General features: G+C 42.1%; 1 protein-coding gene across 4 annotated transcripts in view; it reads right to left on the bottom strand.

Moving 5' to 3' along the window:
- Positions 1 to 19,660, bottom strand: part of CPNE5 (copine 5) — a 129,314-nt gene that overhangs the window by 32,208 nt on the left and 77,446 nt on the right. For all 4 annotated transcript variants that reach the window (XR_014512561.1, XR_014512562.1, XM_083445764.1 and 1 more), the window contains exons 10-12: positions 19,221 to 19,325; positions 7,167 to 7,208; positions 6,581 to 6,656 (exon numbers count right to left, since the gene is read on the bottom strand). Coding sequence is in view for 2 of the 4 variants with exons in the window: in XM_083445764.1 (XP_083301890.1) it covers positions 6,581 to 6,656; positions 7,167 to 7,208; positions 19,221 to 19,325 (223 nt within the window). In the remaining 2 variants the exon portion in view is untranslated. The remainder of the gene's footprint in view (positions 1 to 6,580; positions 6,657 to 7,166; positions 7,209 to 19,220; positions 19,326 to 19,660) is intronic.

Below are 19,660 nucleotides of genomic sequence, written 5' to 3'. Positions count from 1 at the left end.
AGAAAAAATACAATGCCCACCAGCTAATCAACCCTACCTATAGAACAGGGGACACTTGACATTGAATACAGGAGCATAGCTTTGGTCCATCCAGCTCACAATCTGTCTACACTGAGTGGCAGCTGCTCTCCAGGATTCAGGCAGGGAGTCTCTCCCACCGGGGACTGATCCTGGGACTTTCTGCATGCAAAGCAGATGTTCTAGCACTGAGCTATAAAACATCCACATCACATTTAAGAATTGCTTTGAGCCAGAATGAGAGAATCTATCAAGCTGATCCGCACTTTTGCTTCCTAACACACATGATAAAAGAGGCACTCCCACTCCTGCTCCTCGCTATCTGGAGACAGAGGCAATAGGAACAGATAAGGTTACCTCAGGTACTTTAGATGTCAGCTGACAAAAGCGCTTAAATTATCCAATAAATCAAAGCTAAAAGGGAAACCCATAGTGGATTCACAAGAGTTACTGCCAAGTGCCTCCAGCTGAATTGGCGCTACAGATATCCAAGGGATTCTTGCAGTTGCCTTTCCCTAATAGAGATCTTTGGCATGAAGATATAGCTTGACGGAAGTGAGTTTCTTTGAGGCCAAAGCTGCAATCCTATGAGCCCAGCTGAACTAAAAGAAACACACTTCCAAGTACACATGCAGAGATTGCACAGTCAGTTGTCCACAGTGAGCAAGCACCACGATTCAATTAAAATTGTGATAGTGCACACAGTTTCATTTGCTGGTGAAGTGCAGTCCTATGCCTGACAAATGGGGCACAGCCATTGGGGCTCAATCCATTCCCCCCCCCCACCCTCAGCCCTGTACTTATTAACTGGTGCAGGGTTGCCAAGATACTGCAGGCATTGCTACCTTCCTACCCCACCAGAGTGATACCTCTGCACTACAGCAGGGGCACCAAGATTTTGTGACACAGCAGCATTAATATCTCCTGCTCTTGGCACTTGAGCAGAGTCAGGTTCAGCCCCATTCCTCAGTTGCTGAGGTCTCATGATGGGGTACTTTAAATGCTCCCACATGCCCCTGAGCTTCGGCTGGGCTTTACCAGGGGCCAACTTTTTTGTGTGGCAGAACTTCTTGCCAATAGAGGTTCAGCACAAGTCATCTCTGCTCATTTTTAGATGACTGTAACAACTCGGACGGAAGGAAGACAAAGTCCCTACCAGAGAGGAATGGCAAGCTAAGCTGATGGACTATGCTGAAATGGAAAAGCTGCCTGGAAAATTCAGGAACCAAGAGGACAAAAACTTTTAAAAAGAATGGGAAAAAATTATAATGTATCTAGGAGACCATTGCAAGCAGATGGAAACATCAGCAGGGATTTAATCTCACTTGTAATGTAACAGATACCATGGATAATTTGGATTGACATAAAATATAGAGTATGGAATAATAGGCAGTTGTAAATGTTGATAAGGGACCCGGGTGGTGCTGTGGTCTAAACCACTGAGCCTAGGGCTTGCCGATCGGAAGATCAGCAGTTCGAATCCCTGCAACGGGGTGAGCTCCCATTGCTCGGTCCCAGCTCCTGCCAACCTAGCAGTTTGAAAGCACGTCAAAGTGCAAGTAGTGCAAAGTGCAAAGTACCCAGCGGGAAGGTAAATGGCGTTTCCTTGCACTGCTCTGGTTTCGCCAGAAGTGGCTTAGTCATGCTGGCCACATGACCTGGAAAAACTGTCTGTGGACAAACATCGGCTTCCTCGGCCCGTAAAGCGAGATGAGCGCCACAATCCTAGAGTCGTTCATGACCAGACTTAACTGTCAGGGGTCCTTTACCTTTACCTTTACCTTTAAATGTTGATAACAGAACCCATGGAGGGGGTGGGGTGAAGTCGTGAGATTCAATCTCTATATATGTATATGCATTTGGATTGTTATAATTTTATATTTGTAAAATCAAATAAAAACTATTTTTTTAAAAAAATAGATTACTCTAACAACTGTATTTTTTCAGACAGGCCTTTCAAGAATCTGAGATTCTTGGCCAACAACATCTCACTGATGTGTCTGACATTTCTATTGCGATACTGTGGGGTTTTTTGTCTGTATACCACTTTGTGATGTTTTACATAAAACTGTGGTTTACACAAAGTTTACACAAAGTTTAGTAATAATATCATTGGTGATGATGTAGCCTATTGGCATTCACCCAGCACAAGGTGAGATCCCGTGAGCTTTTTGCTGATCCAATAGGGCAAGGGGAGGGAACTTCAGGGCCATACACTAAATGTAGCCCTCCAGGCTTTTCTATCTGGTCCTCAGGATCCCCTCAAGGTCACAAACTTTCATGAGCCACATACCTCACCAACCCTGCTTTGCATCCTCCTCGAGTTTTTTCACCTGGCCGGAAAGTGACCTTGAATTCTGATAATGCCCCCTGTTTACCTGGATGGAGCATGGAGGGGTGTGTGTGTTAGAAATGAGCCTGCTGTCCAAAGGAAAAATTTACATTTCCTGCTCCACCCACCACTGGTAAAAGGGGAAAACCAAATTTTCAGAGGCAGGCCTTTTTGCACATAGTTATAGGCAGGGATAATTGCTCAAAAAGAAAGGAAAAGGAAGAGAGAGAACAAAACACGATCACTATAGTATAGGTTATTTCTCTAGAAGGCTGGTGCAATAAGTTATTTACTGTACTGACGATTGATGGTGTCAAAAATAAAACAGACTCATTTTTACTGTTGGCAAGTAAAAGGGCACATTCCTAATAGTGCCATTTAGAGTATATTGGTTTTTTTAAATGGAAACGTCTTTATATAAAGGATGTCATATAATAATAACAACCTGAGCAATCTATACCCAAACTTCTGTTTCCAAGCTCCATTAAATAATGTGCATTCCATAACGGAAATCTGTAACTGCAGAGGAATAAAGGAAAGCAAGAGGCTGCATACAAATGTTCAGTTAAAAATAATCTCAGCCAAAAAAAGAAGGGGGGGGGGGGAGAAAGGCTTAAAAAAGATTATTTCACAAAGCATCCAGCAAAACTCAAAATCTTTGTGAAAGAGTTGGCAAGATGCCCCTCCTTTTCCTATTCTTTGCATGTGTGCCCTCTGATATAAGAGTAATGTTGGAAATAATTTCTTGAATCTTTTTCCTATTTATTTGGTATTAACTTGAAGTATTAACTATATACTTGAATCTATTGTGCTGAAGAAATTAAAGCTTATCTCCTAGTCTTCAGACACGACTCTCATTTGAGAGGTTGCAATGAGCAGCACTGTAACACATTACAACTCCCCCTTTTGCCATACCCTACAGAAGTACAAGTTGCTTGCAGAATTTTTGTTTATATGATGCAAACACAAAATCAACATTGCAGAAAAATGGGGGGAGGGGAAATATTTGCCTACCAATTCCAACCCCATTGGGTCATTTTATTTAGCGAAGTAGCAGTTGTAAGTCACTTAAAAGAAGAGACCCCCCCCCCGCTTCCCTTAAGGGGGTGATCTCACAGTCTCTATGAGTAGCAACAATTTTCTCTGTTGAAATTCAACCTGCTACAGCAATGCAGTACCTGCTCCCTTTCTAATTTTTTTTTAGAGCTGATGTAGAAAGAAAAAAAGAAAGAAAGAAAGAAAGAAAGAAAGAAAGAAAGAAAGAAAGGGTGAATTCAGGTGTGCAAAACTGACCTTTTTCTGTGTGTACAGTAGAGATCAACATACCTAAAAAAATTCCTTGCACAGCTATCTTTCCCCAAAACTCTACCTTCCATGGACATTAGTCAACAAATGATCACATTTAATTTGTTTAAATTGTATAATAGGCTACTAAAAACCAGTGATGTATTAATTCTTAGTAGCCTGAGACCCAGTCATTCAGTGCATACATCTTAATCAGATTTTCTGGGTCCAGTACTGTTAAGTATAATTGCTTAATTGTACATTGAAATGGAAAATGAGTCTGAATGTGTATTGCTAAAGGGGAATGGAAAATTCCACCAAAGCTAAGAAGAGCTCTCTGGGTACCTAAACAGGTTGATAATTAACTGTTGATGTATCTCTGCTGGCTCACTCACATGGTGTTTAACTTAAGATCACATGGGAGGGTTATTCAGTTGCAAATCCCTATTTTGGGTGTGTGAGTTGTCTTTTCTCTCAAGTCACAGAAGACAAAGGTGTGCAAATGAGTCTCTTCTGGAGAGAAAACAGCCTCCAGGCTAATGGACTCTCTGGGAGAGAAAGAGGTCTGTTTGTCAGCTCTGATTGTAAATAGTATTCAATATTTGTAAGAAGCTGAACCTGAGCTTGGACAAGTACACGATATTATGCAACTATTTGGATATATCATTTATTACTTTAAATCAGTCTGAAAAAAGTTGTGTTAGCAAAGGTTTGAAACTATATTTTGGCTCTGGACAATATTTATTCCAAGAGGAGTCAGTTTTTATTCAACTTATTGCTTCAAGCTGTGCAATATTAATATCTGCAATATGTACACTGTGTGTGGATTGGGTCCTCTGTCCCACTTGCAAAAGAGAACACAAGTATTTGCAACACTTTGGACACATGCAAGTACGTCTGACAAACAAAATTCTAACATGTGAAGCTTTTCCTGTAAATGTATTTCCACACTAGAAGAAGCTTAATTTGTTGGATTTCTGCCTGCCACACAGCTGCTAATGACACAAGAACCCTGCTCTCCCTTCAATGCCATTCCTAAACCATGCAAACAAGCGTTGTGAGTTGCAAACCAGTTATGTTACTGGTATAGGTCTTTCATCAAATGATCTTAGGCTGACAATACAATATTCAGAGCAAGACCAGGAAAGGTATTTCAGATGGCAATGTGTGTGTAAAGATATTTAAGGTTTACAGCAACCAGATGCCCATGCTTGGATAAATTCAATATAAAAATTGTTAAAAATAAAGCTTTGTATTCTAAGAGCATGTGTTGCGGTTATTTATTATTTATACCTCAGAATAACTACAGCAATGTTATCAGCACAGGTCAACCAACCCTTTTTGTTTTCTTGAGCAAAAAGCATATGAGTCTCTGTCATGAATATACCCATTTTAGTTTTATACCAGCAGCAACAACCCATCCCAAAGTATCCCACCATCATGGGTAAGAAAGCAGCTAATCACCACTGTGTCAATCACATTTCCCTAAAAACGCACATACCAGAAGGCTAGATAGTGGACTACATTGCAGTACTACACTCTGCCCCTTGTAATATTACTATAGCAACACTGGGCTACTTTGCAGGGGTGATGTAACCCACACTTTCTCTGCCACAATACCCACCCCTCTTGCAATATAGATATGTGATTGATTTCATGCTTACATACTCAAAAAACAAAATAGTTTGCATGAAATTAATCCTCGGTTAGGAAGAGCAATAAGCTCTTGTCTTTGCTGTTTCCCTTTGCTTTGGGGTGGACATGCTGTTGCCCATTTGCAACTATACTCAAATTCCGGATTTCTCTATTATTTTCTTATTGCAACAATCACTTCTTTACCAGAGAAGATGGGAAAACAGCTTCAAAATAAGCACTTAGTCATTTCAAAATGAACCAGGAAGTCCTTTATCTATTGTCTGAAGAAGGAACTTCCCTGAGCCATTTTGGGTCTTCCCTTGGGCTTGTATGACTCCAAATTTCTACCTAGCAGTTATTACCTAATGAGTTACCTGGCCACTTTTTTGCTAAACACACTAAGGTGGGAACAGTCTCATATCTCACAAAGCAATTGTTTCAAATGGTGTCTGCACATTTTCTTTCATAACTTTTGTTCCAAAAGGGTTAGATACTTTTCACAAATGAAATTTAGAATCAGGATCCCGTTCTGGTTCTGGGCCCCATGAAGATGTATGGCCTGCAGACACCTCATCAGCTCTGGCCTTCATCCTTCAAACTCCATCCCAAACAGAGTTTTTCTCCTGTCTCAATGGCTAGCCAGATAGAGGGACTCATTCAAAGCTATCGTTTTAGTGATACAATAGTAGTAGGATGGGATGTGAGCATCTCAGTTGCCATGGCTACAGGTACTACCTTAAGATATGCCAAATACAGCCCGCTATCTGTTATATGATCTCTAGGGTCACGGAATCATTCACAATAGCATCTAAATTGGCCTTCGCCAACCTGATGCCATCCAGATGTTTTGGCATACAACTCACATCAGCCCTGCCAGCATGGCACCGGTTGGGTGAATGCTGGTCTAAACCCTTCATTAAGTGCCAAGTTCAGTAGAAAGGCTTAAGTACAATAGCATGTTGAAATTCATGAACACAGTTATAGTTAACACAAACACACCACCAATCTCAAGTTAACACACACAACACTGGGGGCAGAAAATTGCTACTGAGCCTGTAGCGCTAATAAAGTTAAAGGACACAATCCTTTGGGGAGTTCAACTGAGAAGGCCCAAGTGAAGTGAATGGGAGCTGCTTTTCCACAGCTTCCATTAATCTCAATGGGACTTACTTAGGAGAACAGCATAGTAGGTTGTGCCCCAATAGGCTCTGAGTGCCTGGAAGAGGCCTGTTTTCTCAAAAAGCTCTCTGGAGTCAGTGCCAAGAAGGCTTCTGCCCTGATATTTTGGGGACACCTGAAGAAGTCACTCACCTCATAGACATTAAATTGGCTTTGTCCTCGTGCCAATTCACGGTAGCTGGTCGTAAACTCCCCAATGAAGTCGTGGCTGTTAAGTGGGAAAGAAATTGCTATGAACAACACTGTAGAACAAAGGTTCTCCCATTCCATCACCTCCTCTACTTGACAGGCCTCTTTTTTTAACCGAATAATAATGATGATCCCAGCAAATAAGTGACAAGATCCCCTTCTCATCCCTGCCACACCCACCTTTCATTTTCCCAATGTGAATCTTACACATGTGGCCCTGGGATAAAAAATGTTGTTGTTTACATGATAGGAGGAAGAATGTACTCTGCCAGTACAATGCAGCCAACTGCATAAGCTAAATTCCTTTTTACTAAATGTGTCGATTAATGGGAGAGGGGTCGTATTTTGTATAAATTGTTTTGTTTCCTGGGGATCCTCAAAGAACCTCAAAGCATTTCACAGACCTGCAATACACAACACTGCTAAATTTCTTCTATCTAACTTTGGTTTCAGTCCAGCTCCTCCTAGCCAGAAAGAGTAAAAAAAACACCCCACCTTTTTAAACAAAGGAGTTATAAATGCCACTTACCTGCCATCTCGGTCCCAGTCATATACCTCCACCTTTATAGTTCTGGAAAAGATGACATTAATGGTCATTCCCAAAGCAAGCTGCCATCCCTATTGCTATCACTTCAGATTTTTTCTCTCTGTGGAATTCGTTGGCAAGAAAAATGTCAAGCTGTACACGAGAGATAAAAGCTATCCTTCGCAGAAAACCTGGGGGAAATGAGCCCCAGTGGGATTTTGGTGATATTAAAACCGCACTGCTTTCTTTCTGTGGCAGGGAGTTTCCTCTGTGGATCCTGCAGTAGCACTTCTGAGCCATTTGGGAATGAGGTTTCTGTACATTCATATACTATAGTTCAGGCATGTCCAACAGGTAGATTGTGATCTACCGGTAGATCACAGCACGTCTGCAGTAGATTACTGGTAGATCATTGGCTCCCTGAAAAAACTCAACAACTTTGACCCGAACCCCCCACAAAAAGGGGGTAGATCACTGCCAGTTTTTAACTCTGTGAGTAGATCGCAGTCTCTTGGGAGATTGCCACCCCTGCTATAGTTAAATGAGCATGTGTTTAAGCTGATGGGCTGTGTACACAGATACAGTATCTCCAAAGCACATCCAGAGCACATTCTTTCCCTCAAAGAATTCTGGGCACTGTAATTTGTCCCTCACAGAGTTACAACTCCTAGCAACCTTTAGAAAACAACAATGTCCAGAGGGAGGAAATGTGCTTTGAATGTGCTCAAAAGGTATAGTGTGTACACAGTCCTGGCTTTCAATGTGTTAGGCAATTTGTTGCCAGGGAGTGAGGTGGGCGAGATGCCCTTTATTCTAAGCCCTTTCAGAATGTGTCCTGACAGGGAAAGGAGCCAGAGACCCCCATTTTTTCCATCCCCAGTAGCCTGTCCACCCATGAAAGAGAGTGAAGAAGCTGCCTCAGCCCCTGAGGTGGTGTCCCTACAGGCCCTCTCCCCCCTGCATTCATCACTGGCAGAGTGCAGCAACTGCATTAATGCCAATTTCTGGTGACATCTTGCAGGATCTGGCTGAAATCTCACTTGTTTTCATGGAGAGTGACAGATCTCGTGAGATTTCGGTGAGAACTTGTGAGATCTCACCAGAAACCCGTGCCGATGCCAGTGGTGCTGTCAGTGGTCCGACAGAGCAGGGTGGCACTCCCCATCTTGCCTCAAGTGGCGAAAAGGGGACAAACCACCCCTGGAGCCATACTTTGATAAGTGAAAAGTTGGGATATAAAAGATTCTGATAAATAAGCAAATAAACTGGCTTTGCTTTTTCTTTGAATAATGAAGAAACGTGATTGGATGCTGCCAGATGAGCTCTCTAGGCTTTATTCAGCTGCACCAGGAAAGAGTTTCATCTTTGGTTAACAGATGGACCCACTGTGGCCAAGTTTGCAAACCCAGCATCTAAAGACTATTTTGCTTACAACGACACCAGCTGTTCTCATTACTCCGAAGAAGGCAGTGGAGATGGTGGCCATAATCACTTTCCTCCTACTGTCCCCCTTCCTATGCTAAGTCCCTAGCCACTGGGTTGTTGTCAAGAAATGCCCTTGGCTAGCCAGCTTCTTAAACTCCTGTTAGAAGAGTGACAGTGATTAATTCACCCGTGGCTCCATGCATGTTGACAGGTGACAGGTGAAGTCTCACGGGCATTGGGGAGAGCGGAGAAGTCAGATCACTCTTTCAACTCCAGTTGGAGTTCATTTGCAGAGAATGTGCCACGTCCCCCCAGTGACTTTTGCAATTGCTGCCTAAATATTTTCACTCCCTCTTGAAGCTTGCCAGTCTGCAAGCTGAACGGCTGCACTAGCCAGCAAGGTATAGAAAAGGAATGAGTGGTAAAATATACAGCAAAGCCAGTCTTTCATCAACGAATAGATAAGAATTCCTAAAAGGCCATGAAAAGTGGTAGACAGCAAATAACAATAAACATACTCATGAAGATGAAAGAATGTCTGATTCCTGTTGTGTGGGGACTAATGGATAGCCAATGAATGTGAGTTCTATGAATCCTTATGTTGGCTAAGAGACTGCAAGGTTGGGAGGACACACCTGCCATCTTTTGCCCAGTGGTTTGAAGATCTCACTGCCTTTTCTGTATTTTATCATACAGTGGTACTTCCGGTTATGAACTTAATTCATTCCAGAGATCCATTCTTAACCCGAAACCATTCATAACCTGAGGTGCGCTTTTGCTAATGGGGTTTCCTGCTGCCAGCGTGCCACGGGTGTGCGACTTCCACTCGTATCCCAGGGCAAAGTTTGTTGGGAAACGCCCTGGGGATGCCCCTGCAGTCCTGAACTCCAAGCGTCGTCCAGTATGCGCAGCTCTCGAAAAGGCATTTCCCTTCTTCTCCAGTGAGCTTCAGTGACATATATCAAATGATATATGCACACTAATCTTCTAGCACGACACAGCAAGAAGCGTGAGACATCATAGAGCTAATCTACACACAGTGGTACCTCGGGTTAAGAACTTAATTCATTCTGGAGGTCCATTCTTAACCTGAAACTGTTCTTAACCTGAGATACTACTTTAGATAATGGGGCCTCCTGCTGCCACCGCGTGATTTCTGTTCTCATCCTGAAGCAAAGTTCTTAACCCGAGGTACTATTTCTGGGTTAGCACAGTCTGTATCCTGAAGCGTCTGTAACCCGAGGTACCACTGTATTTATTTACATACTTTGTACAGACAAAGGAATCATGGTGCTCGCTCTCTCCAGCTCCGAGAGGAAACAAGAACAAGTAAAAGCAAAAGTACAGGACAATAGTACCTACAGTGGAAGAGATAATACTGTCTTCTGCTCCCACACTCCCCAGACAGGCATGTGATTTACACCAATCTCAACTGCAGCATCGGAGATGTGAAATACCGGGTACTAACAAAGTTTGCTACAGGAGCATCTACTTCTGGGTTAGTGGAGCTCGTAACCCGAAGCGTTTGTAAGGAGGACATAACCCGAGGTTCCACTGCATGGCTTATAACCACCAGTTTTGTTTAGATACCTACCTGGACTGCCTACATGTTTAAATCAGAATTGATAAAATATTCTTTTTGTGTTAATGTCAGCTGACAATATTTCTTTTAAATTATCACTAGTTTGATTTTCTCTTCTTTCTTTCTGCTATATTCACAAAATCTTTTGCGAAAACCATTTTTCTAAAAAGTTGAAAGAATCTTCACAAAAATATTCACGAACTTAAGGATGGCAGCAAATGAGAAATGCTGTTATCTCTTGGCGAGCTGGGAGCAGAGCGCAGAAAGCAATCAAGGCAGCCAGTGGTCTGCTACATTCCTATCTCAAATCACTTCAAAACTCTGCTGAAGGACAATATAGAAATCTTTTCAATAAAACCTTTGTACAGCAGGCTACATTCCATTCACATAGAGCTTTCTACAAACACCTATATGTGTCCATAGAATCGTAGAGCTAGGAGGGACCTCAAGGGTCATCTAGTTCAACCCCCTGTAGGATCTCAGCTAAAGCCATCCAACCTCTGCTTTAAACCCTCCAAGGAAGAAGAGTCCACAACCTCCTGTTCCACAGTCAAACAGCTCCTACCGTCTTATCCCCAACCCAGTCAAGCAAAAAGCATTATAACCATTCAAACCCCAAACTGGAGATTTCTCGCCTAACCAATGATGAGGGCTGTCTATGGTTGCAAAGTCCAATGGGACAGCACTGATAACCTCTTCTTGGGTTTAGAAGTGCTGCTCTGTTCTAAAAGATAAAGGTAAAAGACCCCTGGACGGTTAAGTCCAGTCAAAGGCGACTATGGGGTTGCCACGCTCATCTCGCTTTCAGACTGAGGGAGCCAGCGTTTGTCCACAGACAGCTTTCCGGGTCATGTGGCCAGCATGACTGAACTGCTTCTGGAGCAATGGAACACCGTGATGGAAACCGGAGCAGCACACGGAAATGCTGTTTACCTTCCTGCTGCAGCGGTACCTATTTATCTACTTGTACTGGCGTGCTTTCCAAGTGCTAGGTTGGCAGGAGCAGGGACAGAGCTCACTCTGTCGCATTCCGTCACTCTGATGTGTATCGCTACTTGGACAGTTAATCTGTGTTTATAGTACCCAGAATGGAAAATGGCAGTTTAAGCCCTAAAAAACAGGCAGATACTCAATTTAAAGCTTGCCAATTGGTAATATCAGGACACACATTCTATTTCTCTACGTGCATTTGCTATTCCCTTCTACAAATGAATTCCTTTCAGTCTCTCAGATTTTAGAATTTCACAAATTTCTTAGAACAGACGTGCGCACTATTTTTTAATGTGGTAAACCCATGAGCTTATATTGTCTTATCAGTTTAATATCCTCTAAATATTTCACATTTCAAAAGAGCGTCACTCGGGTGTATTTATTAACACCCCTATTCTCACACCAAAGATCACTGCTAGACATCCCTCCCTATGCACACAATTATACCTTGTTGAAGGCTCTTCTCCACCTGACAGGCGCTGTGTTCTGCAAAAGCCTGATATATTTTTTTTGCACTGATTTAGATGCATGCCCTTCGGATTATATGGTGGAAAAAACACGATGGTCTTATAGAGCTTTGTTCCATTCTGGTTGGTGGAAATTGCAGCGTTGCGTCTCAAGCAAACAGTATTTTCTGCCATCTTTAACTTGTTCATCTGCTTCTGAACAAGTCCAAACAAATTATTAAAATGACTCCCACCCTCTTATCCTTGCAATTCCTGCATTGGATCTTTAATTAGTTTGTTTCGACTGCTGCGTGGGCCTTCCCCACCCCCACCCCTCATTTTTAGGTGGTATATTTTTAGCTTTAGTTGCCATGGAAACATATGACACTGGGACCAAGCTAGTCACCGATCGAGACAACAAATGCAATCTTCTCCTCATTCTGTTTCCTGATTGAAAGTGTGCTTTCAAATATTAACCTTTTCCTCATCCAGTAGTTGGAAATGACAGCAGGTGTTGGCTGCAAATCCTGGCTACTTACAGGGTAGGTGTTTGTATAGAAAGTCACTACCTAGAGCTGTATTTAGAGCTCTCCCCTTGATCCCTGTTTCTATTATCATCATCCATGTGTGGGACTGGAACTGCCCAGCTGATATGAATAGGCTTACGGTACATCCATACTTGCAGAAGTACAATCAAATGTAGCGGAAGAAACCCTAAAGAAAAGTGAGGGAAGGCAGTTTGATGAAGACTGAACTGCTCCTGACTGTTGTGGGGCAGGGGTGGAAAGTTGGAGGTGGGATGTCGTATCTTGGAAAATGCCATGGCTAGCTGACTCAGATCCTGAGCAGAAGCATACAGAAACCTTCTGTTGCAGGTCTCTTCTTGTTGCCTTCCAGTCTTCATTAGCAATAGCTTCTGCAGCTCTCTACCCATCCTCCTCTAGATCAGACTCAAGCAGACAAAATGTGTTCCAACTCCATATATTTTATTCTCTGTAGGAAGCAGATTGGTGAAATTGGGGCAGTCAGCATATCTCAAAGACCTACATTGGCTCCCAGTACGTTTCCAAGCACAATTCACAGTGTTGGTGCTGACCTTTAAAGGCCTAAATGGCCTCAGCCCAGTATACCTGAAAGAGCGTCTCCACCGCCATCGTTCAGCCCAAACACTGAGGTCCAGCGCCAAGGGCCTTCTGGTGGCTCTCTCACTGTGAGCAGTGAAGTTACAGGGAACCAGGCAGAGGGCCTTCTTGGTAGTGGTGCCTGCCCTGTGGAATGCCCTTCTATCAGATGTCAAGGAAATAAACAACTATCCTATTTTTAGACGACATCTGAAGGCAGCCCTGTTTAGGGAAGTTTTTAATGTTTGAAGTTTTATTCTGTTTTTAAGGTTCTGTTGAAAGTATTCATATACTTTGAATATGCTTTAGAGGTCTAGTATTTACATAACTTCATTGCCACCCTTGCAGAACTCAGATACCCAAACCAGATGGCAGCCATGTTTAGGGAAGTTTTTAATGTTTGATGTTTTATCTTCTTCTTCTTCTTCTTCTTCTTCTTCTTCTTCTTCTTCTTCTTCTTTCTTCTCATTAATAATAATATTCTGTTGGAAGCTGCCCAGAGTGACTGGGGAAACCCAGCCATATGGGCAGGGTATAAATAAAATAATAATAATAATAATAATAATAATAATAATAATAATAATAATAATATTATTATTATTATTATTATTATTATTATTATTGGCTCAGTATTTCTGCTGGTTATTATTATTTTTAAAATTATCAAAAATAAATGTGAGAACAGAGATCTAACACTCACTTTTGATTATCATGAGTTAACATGTTTTTTTAAAAAAGTTCTTATAAAAATTCAGCAGCATTAAGCATTTTAGTGCTAATCTCTCCTTATATAGACATTACAGTATGCTGTTTGTCCTAATGCACATGCATTTTTGTGAGTAATTTTCCTTAATAAAATGTATTTTTGCATGTTGTTTATATGAATATATGTATTTCACTGCACACTTCGCCCTAATATTCTGTCTCTATCTTTTTATGACCTTATTCTTTTGCCACTGATTGCTTTAAACTGACTGTAATTCTGAGTTTTGTAAATTGCTAAAAGCAGCCAGTGTGGTGAAGGGTGAGTAAAGATATCAACAGAAACAAAAAAACAAAAACGGAATGCAAAATGTTTGGTTGGAAGGCTGCAACACAAAATTCAGAGAAGCTCAAATTTGGAAGAGTAGCTGCCTTTTGGTTTGTGTATTGCTCTGGGAAATGAGAATTAGGCAGGTTCACATTAAAATGTGAACTGCATCTCTTTCCATCCCCAGTTCCCTGTCACAGATAGGTTTAGCCTTTTCATTTTACCCAGGTAAAATGCAGTGGCAGCCAGAATCATATTTCACATAAATTAAGCCACCTCTAGAGGAGAAAAGTGATCGCAAAATTAGAATAATTTAGAAAATGAAACAAATACTGTTAAATGGGGGAGTGTGAAGGGTGGGGGAGAAACACTGAGAAACAACCCTGAAGAAACATATCCAGCCCTTTGCCTGTCTGCTCTGAGGGTCAAATAGCTCACAGGGTGTGTAATTTTTTTTTATTTAAAAGCAAGAATTCAACCATCTGTGTTGCTGTGAGAAGAGCACTCTAGGCAGGAGGAGAGACACCTGTTCCTTTTCAAAGCAAAGAAAATGGAAGGTAGGTGATAATGCAGCGAGTTTTCAGTTTTGCAAGAAGCAAAAGGCCAGAATCATTTTGACCCTTCGTTCGATAATCTCCAAACTGAGGCCCTGGTACGGCAAGGTCAAGAACTGAATACATCTCAACCTGTCTGTTTGCTATTCTGATTGATGCGCCAGGTCTAAATGTGGTTCCCAAGAGGAGGATTGTAACGTGTTCTAGGGCATTGCCAGATCTAATTGTTTATTAGTCTCTTCTAGTTTAGAGCCTTCACCAGAATAGCATTTTTGAACAAAGTTCTGACCCCTACCAATGCAGCCCCTGACATAAATTAGCAAGCCGTGATGAATTCTGACTGGCTCCAAGAGACACAGACATAAATATCTAGAGGGATTTGTATTAGAGGGATGGTGACAATAATTAAAGCTGATGGCAGGCCTTCATGGCAATATATAGGGATCCCATGTGTACTCTAAGCAGAGTAAGATGGATCTTGGGCACTGCCAAGAATTGCCTTCATAAAATATTCTGCAAACTTTATAGTAGCATCATTGCAGACCCAGCATTTGGGTGGAAAACCTTCACCCTGAAAAAACTAAATGGCAAGGTTTCTATACAGTCATACCTCGGGTTGAAGTAGTTTCGGGATAAGTATTTTCAGGTTGTGCGCTGCGGCGACCCGGAAGTAACGGAGCGCGTTACTTCCGGGTTTCACCGCTCGTGCACGAGCAGACGTGCGGACGTGGATTGCGTTCGCTTCTGGATGCGAACGGGGCTCCAGAACGGATCCCATTTGCATCCAGAGGTATGGATGCAAAAGTCTTTTTTCTTGGATCTGCCTATGACTGGGTCTCCAATGATTCTACTATAGTAGCATCATCGACACAAGACATTTTCTCTTCCATTCAATATAGTTCTCTTCAAGAAGGAAGACAAGGGAGAAAAATGAGAACTAGTGCTCAATTTATATGCTGGATGTATGTATGTATGTATGTATGTATGTATGTTTCTTCTGGAGAAGCTAAAATAATAATAATATATGGGCAGAGTTGAAAGGCTCCAGAAAGGATGCTCAACCACTGAGAAGCAGTTATGAGTCTGTCAGTTCAACAGTACCATCAGACTGACCCACTATTTCTCCAAGCTTATTCACTTTGTTCCATTGGCGTACTGAACCTGGCTTCTCTATATGCAAATCCAACACTCTAGCTAAGCCTTTGCCAACCTAGGCTCCTCCAGATGTTTTAGGCTACTCTGGGGCCGATGGGAGTTGTAGGGTGAAACATATGAAAGACTCCAGGTTGGCAAAGGCTGCTCTCATCCACAACTGAACATCTGATTTCTGGGCCAATGGAATTATATGCAGGTCCCAATGGAAATCATTCCTCTAATATTATCCTTGTAACAGGCACTTAGAAAATCCATTCTATTGGCAAATAAAAAGACATGGACCTCTCAGTGCGGATGTGTGGCTAATTCAAATAACTGTAAAATGAAGCCCAGTGGGCACAATCTAGCAATGCCAGGGACCTTAAACAGTGCGATGCTATGGCTGCATACACACCTACTTGGGAGTAAGCTCCACGAAATTCATTGAGGCTTTCTATTGAATAGACACATACAGGATTGCACCAAACATTCCATTGCCTTCAAGCTGCTTAATGTAATTATGATCCTAGTCAAAATTTCTAAGCAATAACTGCAGCACTCAAGTTTCATTTTGCTTGCATAACCAGCAATATTGCATCGCTAAGTATATCAATCTGGACGTATTTAGCTGTTCGGAAATGAAAAAGAAAATCTGTAAATAAAATTAAATTAACAGTATCACTGGATTCAAATCACTCCCATATCAGCAACCATCAAACTTGAGAATTTATGAAGATGGGGGCGGAGGGAACCAAAAAGCACTTGAAAACCCATTCACATAAATAGAACTATGTCATTAGATATGTGGCTAGCATCCAAAAACTTGAGTGCATCCCAGGTCTTATTAGGCCAGAAGTCACTTTCTATAAGAACAGAATGTGTCAGTGCAGAATACCCTGAAGGAAATGTCTGCCACCTCATTGGGTTGTGTAGTAATTTGTCGTGAATGCTAGTTTGGGCAAAATTAAAGTCACAGTTGAGCACACTGCATCCTTGTAGAATGGGCAAGGCTAAGAAAAAGGCAATCCAGAGCACATATATTTGGAAGTATGTGTGGAATAATTTCACACTTACTAGAAAGCAAGCCCCACTGAACTCAATAGTATTTAGTTCTGAGCAAACACACAGAAGACTGCTCTGAACAGCTGCAAGAACTAGAGGGCTATTATGGGCTCTGATTCCTGAATGCTCTTTACCATTCCTTTTCCCCCCTTGTGAAATGGAGCTCCAGTGACATGGTTGCTTGTGAGGATTAATAAGATAACCATAGCAAAACCCTTCACACACCTAAATGGTTATAATAATGCACTGACAGATTATCAACGCAAGTGATGGAGTGTTCTCAGCTATATATTTTTATGGATACTTCAGAGTGCAACCTGGAGTCCATCAGAAAATTTTGCATTGTGGTTTTTCTTCCATTTTAGCAAGATAGCCATATGATATGAAGCCAAGAAGTTGCAGCCAGCTGGGTCATTTTTACACCTAAGAAAATATGCCTTGTGGGAGTCAATATTCTTATAGATTCTTCTCTTTATTTACTTCGTTTCAGGAGGAATTTTATTTGATTCATTCGCTTTTAAATCTCAGAAGTCTTAGCAAAGCAAAGCAAAAAAGTTAAAAGGAATTGTATTAAAGGATATGAAAGCAAATCATTTAGGAAAATGCAGTGAGCTGTCAGCCCATTTCTGGAGAATGACTGAGCAAAATAGGTATGAGGTACTATATCTTACTGATTTAAGATTCCAAGTTACACAGAACTCTTTATCATGAAACAGAATGAATGAATAGGTCCTAAGATAGTGTCTTACACTTGCTTACCTGGGAGACAACCCAAGAAGCTTACTTCTGAGTAGATGTATTAGGATTGCATTCTCAGTCACATTTTTTTGCTTTTCTGCCAAGAAATGATATCCCTCCTCAACGAAGGGGTGGGGAAGGTGTTTTGTTCATTTGATGTACACTTTGCCCAGTATATAGCTGGGTTTTATCACCAGGAACCACTGGCATGGAAAACAGCTTTGTAAATGTACATCAGGGCTGAGCTTCTAATCAATGATAAACATTGTAGGTTTCATGGTGGTAAGAGCTGCAATTAAAGCACAGCTCTCAAGCTTGCAAGTGTAAACACACGGATGCTGAGAGTGAATTCTATTGTGTTTTATGACAACCGCAAGCTGAGTGAAGAATATATTGCACTGGGTAATGGGCCCAATCATTCTTCATGTAATTGGCATTCCTATGTATAAGGCTCTCTTATTACGCTGATTAACATGACTGTCAATCCCCTCCCAGCAAGACTATCTCTCCTGAATTGCTACTGACCTTTTCTGTGGTTTTAGGCATAGGAATGCTAGCTGCTTTTGCAAATGAAACAGATAATCCATCTCCAGGACATCTTCAATCACACCTTTCCCAGGCCTTTTAGTTCATTTCCATCCATCAATCACCCATTAAGTACATCTCTGTTCCAAGCAGCCTTCTCTAGGGAGTCGTCTCTCTTCGCACCACCTCCACTTTTGCCTTTTCAGTTATGTTGACAGAACCTGAGCCATCTAATTTGGAACAGATCAGAGCCCCAGGTTTTTAGATTCTCTTAAGTCCCCAGGGAAGAGAAAACACTCACATCGCTTTGTTACTGGATGTGACAATTTCTACAGTATACATTGCATAGCCAGTTGGGTTACAGAAATCATAAGCCATAGCTGACCTTGGTTATTGAACATACCATCATTTAAACTACCCAGAGTTTGGACATAAACACGGAACTCTAGTAAGTTTAAAAGCAAGTCCAACCTCATCTTCATGTGTGCATATAATGCTAAAAAATAGTTTAGTGATATATCAGGAAAGGGTCAATATGAAGCAGAGGGTATCTCCTTCTCCACTGCTCCAATGGTCCACTCATCTCCCCTTCTTTCACCCACAGTGAAGGCCAGTCCATTCGGGCAAGTGGGGCACTGCCCCAACAACCTGTCAGCTCCCTCTTCCTTGGTCTCAGTGTTGCCCTTATAGAACTTGGCAGGGAGGCAAACAGGAAGGAAACGAGAATTAGCTGGCTTTGCCTCTCCTCGGCTTTGGCTCCACCTACTGTTTGGGCTCCGTCTCCCTGCAGTCTGCCCTTCCAGTCCCAAAGGACACCAGTCACCACTGATCCCCCACTCTCAGCTCAGTTTAAGTCCCACTCACTGCAGCATGTGGGTAGTGAATGAATTGACTGAGTACTGGTGGTGGTAGCACAGTTAATGCATATTACCAGATCTCACTATACAGCTCTGAAAGTTGCAGGAGGCTCTCAGGGTCTGGCCCTGAAAGCCTTGTAATCCCTATGAAGTCATAGAATCAATGCAGTTGCCAATACAATAGGAAGAGGTGAAATGGACAGTTACTGTTTGCAGAGGCAAAAGGAAGCTGTTGTCGATTGCTGCATGCTTTTCTTATTTTGAACCTAAGAGCAAACGAAAGAACTTGCTCAACCAGATCAAGAGTCCAGCTTCCTATTTTTCCAGCCGTGACCACCCAGAGGCTTCCAGAAAGCCCACAAGTGAAGCTTGAAGGCAAGAGCACCCCCCGTAGAGCTTGAAGGCAACAGCACCCCTGCATTGCTTATCCCCAGCACCTAGTATTTAGAGCGCAACTTTTGGGGCATCTGTGACATTATGTTGGACCCAAGCCTCCCTCAGTGTTGCTTTCCTGTAAGACCTCCTGATCCTTTCCTCTAACAAACCAACACACACAGTTGTCAAAGCGGCATCTTATTCCATGGGGTCTGTACCTGTCATAGTCTCCATTGCACAGGGCCCGTACCGGGATAGCAAAGGACTGCCATACAGGGTTCAAAGTGTTCTTCACCACTTCGGTTTTGTGGCAGATGGTAAATCTGGCAGGATACAAATAAGGCCAGTTGAGTTAGGGTAGACAGGGAAAAATAAATAATGCTCCGCTAATGTCAGGCTGTCATGGACAGGGGCAGACTAGCACAAGGTTGGACCATGACCAAAATGGATTACTTGCTTTTAAAAATGTAACAACTCTCTAACAAAGCACCATCTTGGTAAAAGGTGTCTGGATCTTCCTCAGTGAACCTGGTCTTTTGGATGAGCCTAAATAGAACTGCATACAACCAAAGGGCAGCATCATAGGCCTTCAGTGCCAGCAGATCAAAATTTAGAAGCCAGGGGTTGGGAACCTGTAGCTCTCCAGATAGTTTTGGAC

The sequence above is a fragment of the Podarcis tiliguerta genome, assembly GCF_965153285.1.
Source record: "Podarcis tiliguerta genome assembly, chromosome: 6".
Lineage (NCBI taxonomy): Eukaryota > Metazoa > Chordata > Lepidosauria > Squamata > Lacertidae > Podarcis > Podarcis tiliguerta.
This window is presented reverse-complemented; position numbering and strand designations above follow the sequence as displayed.